Source organism: Schistocerca cancellata, chromosome 10 (assembly GCF_023864275.1).
Source record: "Schistocerca cancellata isolate TAMUIC-IGC-003103 chromosome 10, iqSchCanc2.1, whole genome shotgun sequence".
Lineage (NCBI taxonomy): Eukaryota > Metazoa > Arthropoda > Insecta > Orthoptera > Acrididae > Schistocerca > Schistocerca cancellata.
In genome coordinates, this window is record NC_064635.1 from 39261283 (window position 1) to 39274303 (window position 13021).

General features: G+C 38.6%; 1 protein-coding gene across 1 annotated transcript in view; it reads left to right on the forward strand.

Annotated features, from left to right (window-relative positions):
- LOC126106681 (uncharacterized) overlaps nucleotides 1-13021 on the forward strand; it is a 73588-nt gene that overhangs the window by 31935 nt on the left and 28632 nt on the right. Inside the window, exon 5 of the mRNA XM_049913048.1 lies at nucleotides 6895-7070. Coding sequence (XP_049769005.1) covers nucleotides 6895-7070 — 176 coding nt within the window. The remainder of the gene's footprint in view (nucleotides 1-6894; nucleotides 7071-13021) is intronic.

Genomic DNA, 13021 nt, shown 5'->3' on the forward strand with positions numbered 1-13021 from the left:
TTTATGAAACATTGTTGTAGCCTGGAGGACACTTGTCATCCGTGCGAGCTCTGCTGCCACAATCTGAAACAAAGTCTGTATTACTTTATTGCTTTCCTAGAATCAATCGATATTTTATGTGCTTAAATTTAGACGTATTGAAACTGATTGCAGTTACCTTCCCTGTTACTTAGTATTCTCTTTATATTTAGATTGTGGAAGAGATGTCAAACGCAAAATAACCTCGGACAGAGTTTAGTAGACATCCTAATGTATGATTGAATCTAATTACTTTTGAATACATTAAGGGATGATCAAAGTGTTACAAATATTTACTATTAAAACAGTCTTGATTACAAATTATTTATTACGGTAACCGGTTTCGACCACTACTGTGGTCATCTTCAGACCAATGAGTAAGACCCTCCTTCTGCTGGAGAACCACTACTAAGAGTTGTGATCAAGACTGTTTTTAATAGTAAATATGGTTGAAATTGTTTAACGAGCTGAGTGATGAAGATGCTCACAGTGGTAGCGCTGACCCAAAGACTGAGGATTCTGTTCATGAAATCGGTCATGATTCAGGAACAGAACAAGAAGTGTCAGAAAATGAGTAATATGAATCACAGGAAGAAGTAACTCAAGAGGATGCATTTTTTTAGGGAAAGATGGAATAACTAAACGGAGGAAAAATAAATATCCTACAAATGTTAGAAGCGGATCTTGTAATATTATTACGTATTTGTCTGGACCAAAAAATCAAGCTCTTATAAAAAAAGAGACAGAAATAGAAATTCAGAATTCGTTCTAGACAGAGGTAACAATCTAATTAACAATCGGGACAATGAATGCTAAAATATCGCTCGATATTTGTTGTAATGGGCTTGAAAAACAACAGCAAACGTATAATATGTGCCGTGCGGTGGTATAAGTTCTTTACCAAAGACTAAATGCCGTTAAAAGTCCATTCAAGTCACTCAGCATAGCTCACACGCACGGAAATCGTAATTCCGTGAAATAGTTATTTGGCACACTTTAACTATTAATTCACTATTATTGATAGCTAAAACAGCCTCTGCAATCCAGGAAACCTCTTTTGAAGTTCATTACATGATCGTATGCTATCGCGCTAAATAATAATCAAGTCTTTTCGCTATCTACACCAGAAATATTATTTTTACTTCTGAGCATACACAACGCTGGTAACATTTATTGTTGTCAAACTTCCAGTTAGCCTCGTGAAGACTTCATAAGAGATACGAGAATTTCCATTAAAGTTGCTTGACGATTTTTCCTGTACCTACAAACCTTGAAAATTAGGTACCCGCGTATTTCGTATCCCAAATATCATTATACTTCCTGTGTGAAATTCGTACTTACATTCAGTTACCAACTGACACATATCGCGCAAAACAAATTTGTAACCTTCTCCATTACACATCAGATACAACAGCGTGTACAATTCATCAATTCATTTTATATCAACACATTTTCAGTAAGTAAAATGTAGTCTCGACAATGCCTTTCAGGTAGTCTGCCGCCCAAAAGCCGGAGATTGGTTTCCAGTAGCGCTCGCTATACCCTCTGCTGAGTCGTCAGAATACCATTAGAACATCTTGTTTGAACTCGATCGTGGGTCATTAAACAAATAACAAACAAACGTTCCTAAAACTTCAATTGATATAAAGTCTACAATGGAAAATTATAACTCCTATTTATACTTGCCTGGCGTCGCTCAACGGGACTTATCAGTGTTTAGCACTATTTATCGTAAACACTACGCAAGTGTTTGAATATGTAACAAAAAGTTATCATGCGCTGTATATTCAGAATATTTCAAATAATCATCCTGTAACGCTGTTAATGGGGGACTTTATGAATATCAAACACTTCTCAGATGCCATGATGTTAAACTACGTTGCAATAAGCAAATAAAAGAACCAGTGCAACAAGAAGACTAAAACTACCCGACAATAAAAAAATCGGTGCCTTAATGTAAAAAGTAAATCTGCAGGTGTGGTATGTCATGAGGTCATGAAACATTGCCAAGTCGATTTTTTCACCAAAATATTTTAAAATGGCCGCTTATTTATAGTGAACAGTGCTCAGGCAACCAACTACAAATAAAAAAAAAAAAGAAAAAGAAAAGAAATGTGGTAATAGCCATCGGTTATAGCGAAACAAGACCTTGCCTAGTATGGCGGTGCGGGTCTCCCGCATCGTTCCCCTACGCTCTGTAAAGAAGCATGGGACTCCATGTCACATAGCGAAACAATGTCTGGTTTTCTGGATCGTAATAAAACTGAATTTGAAACTTTTCTTTACCAGCGAGAACTGGCAAATACAAGCTCCATAAATTCTGTCGACTTTTACGTCAAATTTGAAAGAAATGTAGCGTGTTTGAAATGCAGTATTTTACAACATTTTTTGATGTGAATAATGGTTACCGGAACAAACTAAAACAGACACCTGAAACATTAAGAGTCACAGGAGTGAACTAACAGATTTTTCTCCTGTAAATGAGAGTGAAAAAGGAGGACAGTGTATATGATCTATTAATCACTTGCATAAACATTTTTTCATGAATGTTTCATATCTCTACTCCAAATGTTCACTGACTCCTTCTTTCTTTGATCCATGGATATATGAGCAAAAAATACTTTTGGATGGAAGAGTGAGATTGGTGTGTATAATTTTTTACAGTTTACAGCAAGGCATTTCGCAGGTATTAGCCAATTTTTAATTTATTTCATGCAACCACTAATTTAAAATAGAAAGCAACGTGCTACTCTCATTAAAAAATAATGATAAAAGATACAGAATTGAAATGAAAACAAAAAAGAATTGTCAGTAGGGAGATTCGAATCATCACACATTGACGCTATGCATTAAGCCACTGGTGCTTTTGTTAATAAGGGCAATCAAAAATCATGCAATACCAAAAGTGATCTTTTCGAGTCTTTTTGAGAATCTCATCGTACTTCACAATTCATGTATGGAACAGAAGGAGTTGCCTAGAAGAAATGCTTCTAAATTTGAAACTAGCTATACTACCTGTTAAACATTTTATGTTATTGCGCAAAGGATCAAAACTTTATGTTGATGGGCAATGAACTCCTTCATGAGTCATTGAAAGCTTTATAACGTCTAACAAAAGTCATATTTTCTACTAGTGGTGTTCGTATGGACAGTGTTACTCTTCTCAGATTCTGATTTATTTATGACGAATTTCATTAGCGAATTATACTGTGTAGGTGCAGTTATAGTACCGAACCCACTGAAGAGGTACCTAGAACATATATAAAAGTCATTACTCGCAGGGTGAACAAGTGGCTTCAGCCCACAGTTTGCTCATGTAACCCCACCACATTATAGACCTCTTTGTCAATCACAAATCTTTTTAGAGTTCTAGAAATGTCTCCTCTGTTTTGAGGTTTCGTAGATTTATACCCAGTCCTTGTAATAATTTGATACTGATATATTGACACCCTGTTTCAAAAATCTGAAGCCTATTGAAATGAAAGGCACATCAGGTGTTTTCTGTTTCAAGATTTATAGTTATAGGATCAGTTAATGTGGTCACAATGATCTTTTATATATAAAGGGTGGTCCATTGATCGTGACCGGGCCAAATATCTCACGAAATAAGCGTCAAACGAAAAAACTACAAAGAACGAAACTTGTCTAGTTTGAAGGGGGAAACCAGTTAGCGCTATGGTTGGCCCGCTAGATGGCGCTGCCATAGGTCAAACGGATATCAATTGCGTTTTTTATAAATAGGAACCCACATTTTTTATTACATACTCATGTAGTACGTAAAGGAATATGATGTTTTAGTTGGACCACTTTTTTCGCTTTGTTACAGATGGAGCTGTAATAGTCACAAACACAAGGCTCACAATTTTAGATGAACAGTTGGTAACAGGTAGGTTTTTTTTTAAAATTAAAATACAGAACGTAAGTACGTTTGAACATTTTATTTCGGTTGTCCAATGTGATACATGTACCTTCGTGAAATCATTTCTGAGAACGCATGCTGTTACAGCGTGATTACCTGTAAATACCACATTAATGCAATAAATGCTCAAAATTATGTCCGTCAACCTCAATGCATTTGGCAGTACGTGTACGACATTCCTCTCAACAGCGAGTAGTTCGCCTTCCGTAATGTTCGCACATGGATTGACAATGCGCTGACGCATGTTGTCAGGCGTTGTCGGTGGATCACGATACCAAATATCCTTCAACTTTCTCCACAGAAAGAAATCCGGGGACGTCCGTGCTTCAACGACCAATCCACCTGTCATCAAATATGCTATTCAATACCCCTTCAACCGCACGCGAGCTATGTGCCGGACATCCATCATGTTCGAAGTTCATCGACATTCTGTCATGCAGTGAACCATCTTGTAGTAACATCGGTACAACATTACGTAGGAAATCAGCATACATTGTACCATTTAGATTGCCATCTATAAAATGGGGGCCAATTATCCTTCCTCCCATAATGTCGCACCATACATTAACCCGCCAAGGTCGCTGATGTTCCACTTGTCGCAGCCATCGTGGATTTTCCGTTGCCCAATAGTGCATATTATGCCGGTTTACGCTACCGCTGTTGGTGAATGACGCTTCGTCGCTAAATAGAACGCCTGCAAAAAATCTGTCATCGTCCCGCAATTTCTCTTGTGCCCAGTGGCAGAACTGTACTCGACGTTCAAAGTCGTCACCATGAAATTCTTGGTGCATAGAAATATGGTACGGGTACAATCGATGTTGACGTAGCATTCTCAGCACCGTAGTTTTTGAGATGCCCGATTCTCGCGCAATTTGTCTGCTACTGATGTGCGGATTAGCCGCGACAGCAGCTGAAACACCTAATTGGGCATCATCATTTGTTGCAGGTCGTGGTTGACGTTTCACATGTGGCTGAACACTTCCTGTTTCCTTAAATAACGTAACTATCCGGCGAACGGTCCGGACAGTTGGATGATGTCGTCCAGGATGCCGAGCAGCATACATAGCACACGCCCGTTGGGTATTTTGATCACAATAGCCATACATCAACACGATATCGACCTTTTCCGCGATTGGTAAACGGTCCATTTTAACACGGGTAATGTATCACGAAGCAAATACCGTCCGCTCTGGCGGAATGTTACGTGCTACCACGTACTTACACGTTTGTGACTATTACAGCGCCATCTATCACAAATCGAAAAAAGTGGTCCAACTAAAGCATTCATATTTCTTTACGTACTACACGAATATGTAATAAAAATGGGGGTTCCTAGTTTAAAAAAACGCAATTGATATCCGTTTGACCTATGGCAGCGCCATCTAGCGGGCCAACCATAGCGCCATCTGGTTTCCCCATTCAAGCTAGACGAGTTTCATTCTTTGTAGTTTTTTCATTTGATGCTTATTTCGTGAGATATTTGGCCCGGTCAATGGACCACCCTGTGTACATGGAATATTGAAAATTTCAGATCATTAAAAAGAGCTCTGTGGCATTGTTCTTTTTTAGTACGATCAAAATGGTTTTTCTTTGTACTATGAGTCTTATTTTCATTTTTGTCGTTGTAAAACTTCCGCATACTAGGCTTCCATACTGAACATGGTTGAATTACACCATAAAAAAAGGGCACAAGAGCTCTTGATATGCTTTTCTAGGGGATAACTAAAATTAACATATGTGTTGTTTCCAATTTAGCATACAATTTGAGCTGATTGAACAAACACGTCGTCAATAAGTAATCTCTTTCATTAATGCAGATTGTGGCAATTAGCCTTGCGCAGAACTATAAATGTTTCATCTTTCAGTCAGTAATACAAGTTTTTGTACACATATATCGTTCATTAATTTAGAAAAGAAATATATAGCTTCATTAGTGACATCTTGTACAAAATTTCCATTACCTATTCTAATTTTAGTCTGACACTCTGACCAGTGTCATAATGACTATATCTGTGTGCTTCAGCACATACACCACATATTCTCTCCTCGCCTATTTCTTCTTGTACCTTTCCATTTCATTCTTTGCCTGGTTTAGCTTTCTCTTTACAATATCTGTTGTTACATCCAGCCGACTACTTTTAAATTTACCATGTTAAACAATAGTAGAATGCCTTGACCCAAGACAGCCAATTTCAGATTAACCAGCCTCAATTAAAAGTCAATATGTGGTACCAAGTGTCCATTTATGAAGCTTGCAGCTTTCTTTCGGTGGGGAATTATCTTTCTGATGCAACGTTTCGTTACGCTACCCTATTTTCTTAATAAAAGAATCATGTTTAGTTACCTCACGAAAAAATTTTAAAGTGTATTTTGGAGTAGCATGCGAATTCCTTATTAGTTTCTTGTATGATATTCTTTGTAGGAAATTTTGGTGCATGTTGCGCAATCAAACATTGTTTGCTACTGAAACTTGTACAGTATTAGGCAGCTCCACTGTTTAAGTGGTTCAAATTACTATACAATTAGATGCAAACTTTTCGAAACAATTAACTTGAATCATTGCAAGACATCAGAAAACAATTTTTTAAATATTGTATTTACTTCGATACAATGTAATCCGGCTTCGTTGTTATCATCAGCGTAACAAAATTTGTTAAGCTGTTTTTAAAAGTATGTGTGAATTTTTTCCTTCTATTGCAACAATATATTACGTGTGTACGTGTGATTGCCAATAACGATATTTACCAGTGGGTCGCATTCCATCTTTCTCAATGTGCACTTTTTCATAAACTTTTTGATAAAGTGGAAACATTTCCTATTTCATCAAAAAATTTGACAATCTGATAAACTGTTTTACTCTTGCTCATATTAGTCGCAGCGCTCTAAAGACACAAATTTCAATGTCTGCTCCGCTAAATGTTAAATGGACACAGTAAGACCTGTATTTCTGTCTGTAGGGTAGAACATTGCCTAAAGAGCGGCTGCAGGTTTGGGTGAGGCAGATGGGAAAGCTTGCAGACTGGTTCCGTATGAGACTGAATGCAGTGGTGGAAGACATAGTTGCTATAAATGAGGAAATGGACAGAATGAAAGAGGACGCAGTCGACCCAAACCCGGAGCGTTACGCATTTCCGTGAGTATGAAAAGTCTTCCAGGTTTACATTCTCTTTACCAAAATAGCAATGAGTGTGTCATATTTATTTTCTCTTAGATTATTTTTTCCTTAGAGATGATCTCGGAAGATCTGCCATATGGGCGGAGTGAGTGTCTTTGTTTCAAGTAACTTGGCTGCATTATTAACCAACAGACTACTTTTCTGTGCTCAAAATATCGTTGGGATTGTTGTTATTCTGCATGTTTTTTTTTTTTTTTTTGGTCATCAGTCTACTGACTGGTTTGATGCGGCCCGCCACAAATTCCTTTCCTGTGCTAACCTCTTCATTTCAGAGTAGCACTTGCAACCTACGTCCTCAATTATTTGCTTGACGTATTCCAATCTCTGTCTTCCTCTACAGTTTTTGCCCTCTACAGCTCCCTCTAGTACCATGGAAGTCATTCCCTCATGTCTTAGCAGAAGTCCTATCACCCTGTCCCTTCTCCTTATCAGTGTTTTCCACATATTCCTTTCCTCTCCGATTCTCCGTAGAACCTCCTCATTCCTTACCTTATCAGTCCACCTAATTTTCAACATTCGTCTATAGCACCACATCTCAAATCCTTCGATTCTCTTCTGTTCCGGTTTTCCCACAGTCCATGTTTCACTACCATACAATGCTGTACTCCAGACGTACATCCTCAGAAATTTCTTCCTCAAATTAAGGCCGGTATTTGATATTAGTAGACTTCTCTTGGCCAGAAATGATTACACCATTATAATAGCATTTTCGATGAATATCTGTAATTTCTATATAATTAAACCTTAAAAATCATTACGTTTTAAGATTTGGTCACGTGATAGAAAACCCAAAGTTTTACTTGCCGTGAGTCAGAGACGTGAAAACTGTATTACTTGGCGAGTGCGTCGGAAGTACTGCGACACAGCAGATGGCAGATGTGGTTGACCGGATGCGGTTTTGAACCGTCGTCCGCCTGAGTGAGAGTCCAGTGTGCTAACCACTGCACCACTTCGCTCCGTGATCGGCTCCATCACGCAAACCACACAACCACAGGCTCTTATTTGATAATGCCTGGAATTGTGATGCACGGTACTCTGCGACCCCATTTCTATGTCCTGGCATCGGAGCCCATTGGCCATATCCTGGAAAAACTGATGTAAATTTCTAGAACGTCAAGGCGTCTGCTAGCAAATCTGCTTAAATAGCGAAGACGGATTTAAAAGTCTTCCTGCAGCGAATTGACGCATGGTGCAGGGAATGGCAATTGAATCTCAATGTAGACAAGTGTAATGTGCTGCGAATACACAGGAAAGATAGATCCTTTATCATTTAGCTACAAAATAGCAGGTCAGCAACTGGAAGCAGTTAATACCATAAATTATCTGGGAGTACGCATTAGGAGTGATTTAAAATGGAATGATCATATAATGTTGAACGTCGGTAAAGCAGATGCCAGACTGAGATTCATTGGAAGAATCCTAAGGAAATGCAATCCGAAAACAAAGGAAGTAGGTTGTTCGCCCACTGCTTGAATACTGCTCAGCAGTGTGGGATCCGTACCAGATAGGGTCGATAGAAGATATAGAGAAGATCCAACGGAGAGCAGCGCGCTTCGTTACAGGATCATTTAGTAATCGCGAAAGCGTTACGGAGATGATAGATAAACTCCAGTGGAAGACTCTGCAGGAGAGAAGCTCAGTAGCTCGGTACGGGCTTTTGTCAAAGTTTCGAGAACATACCTTCACCGAAGAGTCAAGCAGTATACTGCTCCCTCCTACGTATATCTCGCGAAGAGACCATGAGGATAAAATCAGAGAGATTAGAGCCCACACAGAGGGATACTGACAATCCTTCTTTCCACGAACAATACGAGACTCGAATAGAAGGGAGAACCGACAGAGGTACTCAAGGTACCCTCCGCCACACACCGTCAGGTGGCTTGCGGAGTATGGATGTAGATGTAGATGTAGATGTAGATGTAGATGTAGAACAAGTGATGCTGGCACATGTACAAAAAAAAAAAAAGAAAAGTCTTTTTATTTCGTTGACTCCTGGACAGCCATCAGAGATGACAAACTATACAATCTATAGTCCCTGAAAGCTTTAAATTCATCGGGAGGCTGACCAGCAAAGTGCACAGGTATCGTGCAACATTGCACACAGTGGCACCGCTTTATCTTTTCAGACAAGTGCCGTTGCTGCGTTCAGTTTCACTATGGATGTGTCCATAAGTGGAATCCGGGTAGCACCCATGATAGCAGACCGATCATCTTTGTAACGAGCACCACCTATCGTGGTGGTATGAGGTGCCACTGCGTACACAATCGGATCACCTGTAATTCACATATCCAGTAATTTGGATAGCGGCTGAATGGTCTGTCACCACACCACAGCCATTTCTCAGTCACACATGTTTGAAGCAGCATGGAATGACGTTCCAAAGTACATTATCTTATCAAAAATACCCCACCTCCCCACCCCCACTCCCGACACCCATTAGTGATCTCTATGATGAACTCTGCTGGAGACACTTTAAATGAATTGTCTCAATGCCTTTGGTGGTATGGCCCATTCTTCCTCAAGAGCCAGAACAAGACAAGTTCGTGATCTTGAATGTTGGGGTTTTAACCTCGATGTTCATAATCATCCCAATGGTTTTCCATAGCAGTTCAGGTCGGGATTCTGGTCATTTCATGACAGTCATTGCTGACGTTTCCATCTCCCGTCCACACAAAATTTTTGTGAAATTGGTTAAAGATACAGTATAGTATGACAATAACATATGGCATACAGATCACTTCTTACGCCTTCTGTCGCTTTTGTATTTCCAATTCTCGGTGACACGATTCCCCTACTTCATCAGATTTGCATGGTTTCGGTGCGGCTACACCAAAGACCTCCCTGTTGTGTATCAAACACCCTTGTGGTACAGCTTCTAAGAAGGGTAAACGTAAGAATGTTTCCATGAGAACTGTGACTAACCTGTTTTCATCATCATCCTGTGTAAACTGTTTATGCGCTGGCCACGCTGTTATTGCTCAGTTACATATTTTTTTGCCTCCGATAGTGTAGTCAAGTAAGTAATTTCTGTTAAAGAGCGTTTCATGTCATATTCTTGACTATTTGTCTCAAATAATACATTTGTGCACTAAATCATTCATACTTACGGTTTTCTAATCGTAAATTTGACGACTGATATCTCCTGTTCTAATAGTCCATAGCATCTGCGACTTTTACGCTGTATGTTGAAACGTCCCCTTTAGAACAACTTATACACGACTGTGCTGATAAACCTCTTACACTATTTGCTTTTCAAACAGCTGAGCAAAACTGAACGTACTCAAACATTCACTACAGTGACACACAATATTTTTAGCGCAACGCAATCTGACTATCAAAGATCCCTGCAAAAGAATGGCCCTGAGTAACATTAAACTACACCTTTCAAAAATCACTTACCTCACAAAAATTTTCATTACTCGAACTACTGCAATACAGCGAGCACCACTACTGCCAGCTAAATAAAAGATTCAAACTACGGAAGGCACTAACTACTGATAGGGATAGTTAGCAAATGAAAGATTTTAATAGAGAACAAACAATGTATTTACCTTAATATCATCACAAGTCATAATATATGTAATTTCAAAACTCCGCCATCTCTCTCCTCACATCCACCACTGCTGGCGGCTCACCTCTAACTGCGCAACGCTACGCGCTGTTAACATCCAGCTGCCCCTCGACAATGGCAGACAACAATGCAAACTAGCCACAGACTGCACACAGCACAGCCAGTGATTTTCATACAGAGAGCGCTACGTGGCGGCGGCGTTACCAATATAAGAACCTAAACAGCCTACTTACATAGCCCCCATGCTCCCCACAAAAAATTTTTACAAATGGTGTTGGGCACTGGCCAATACAGATTTGAAAAAAAATTTTTCACAATTACAGTAACAAAGATATAAAATGCACACACTTATTGATACAACGTTGGTCAAAAGCTAAAATTTTCTCACAGTCCATAAAGATAGTCCTGATCATTCATCATAATAGTAATTACAGTTTCTCATTAGTAAAAGAAATTGCACACAGAGGTAGTGGATTTCCATGCAGTCTTGAAGAAGTAGTGTTGTCCTTCCAACGGAAAGACAGTGCTGACTCTTGACATGCTGACAGGTAATGGGCCACAACAGAGCAAACCCACAGCAGAGTCATTCGACATTTTGAAGAAGATTGGTAGTTAGGTCATCACAGAGCAGACCCACTGCAGTCCTTGTAGAAATAATGGTATTGGTGAGTCAGCAAAGGTGTAGACCCACTGCAGTCCTTGTAGAGATGGCCAGCAGCCATCTGTTGTGACTGTGCAGGTGCACAATCACCATCGAAGAGTCTTGCGGACAATATGGCAAGTCCATAACCACCACTTGTGCACTCACAAACTTTTTGGAGTTGTCCTTAGAACCAGAAATGCTGTTATCCAGTCCCTTGCTGAATTAGTAACACACGTGCAAACACTAACAGTCCCAACTTCTCACATAGTGTCCATATAGTATGACCAACAGAAAAGTGTGCAGTGAAATGAATGCTTACAAGTTAATAATATGATGTACTGGTGTCAATTACAATTTTATGACGTAAGAATACAATTACAAAGGTACAAAATACATAATTAAAAACATAACAATACAGATAACATTTGTAGTAATATAGGCTCTTCAAAACAATAGAAATAAACATATACATCAGTGTTACAGGAATTATGACATAAGTAAATACATAAAAGATCAGAATAACTTGCGAAACATCAACTTCGCACATGAGCATTAAAACAAAAAAGAATAAATAATGTCTAAACATCTTTACGAGGTAAATAACATATTATTAATGCCAATTATATTTGAGGAGAACAGTATTCCTCATCATAGTGAATGTAGCTTAATATTAAAAGAAGAAAAAATTCTATGAAACTACACAGAGACAGGAAGAAAACAACTACACAAGGGTACACAAACAGATAGTGGGATAACACAAAAGGAAAGGACAGGGTTTGTTTTCATTGCAGTATTTTGCATGGATATCTCCCTTCGTTCATCATTATTCCCAAGAGTCCTATCTAAGCCTGCTTTCTGTATTCTGTTCACATCCTCTGTCAAAAATAGTTCTTCTCCACTGTACACTACTTTTTTGGCCAAACCATTTTCGTATAGCTTCTCAATGCATTTCTACCAATTCGTCATAACTCATTGTCTTATAGGCTACCCCCTCTTAAGCTAACTTAAATCTACTGAGCTCAGATGCTAAACTAAGGGATGAGGCAATGCAGCAGCATACAACAAATCAACACAAACAGCAATGACAAAAAAATGCCAATTTGCAAAGCAAGCAGCAGTAAATCTAAATTAACAGATAAAATGCAAAATTACAACTAATATGAGCCAATGTGCAGCAACAAGGAAAGCTTAACAGAGTAATACAAAGTTAAATTCAATAACACTATGCCTGGCAAACAGCAGCAACTTATACCTAAACATGACATAGCTCAAGCAGAAAAAATATTACAGTAAAAACAACAATGCAGACAAGGGAAATGTCTATTCACATCTTAATGTCTATGTAATTAAAGTGGTGCACCACAACAACTTATTGTAAAAAGAAATATTACCATGTACTTGAAAAGAAAATTATGTGTTACTGTTACTAGTTCCTTCTTATTGTTCTTTCCTTTCCAAGTGCTCCTTTTTTAAAGAATGTGGATCATAAAATAATTATTTAATAGATCTGTTGACAGAAAGTGTTCACATTAGCAAATGCAATTTATTTTATAAAAGCAATGCTGCAACACAGCTGGAAACCAGATATCAAATGAAATAAGCAATTACGCAAACCAATGCATAAAAATATCATTCAATAGTCATGTGACATTTCGTAAGTCAGTAGCTCTCAACTCTCATAGAAAGACACTTGT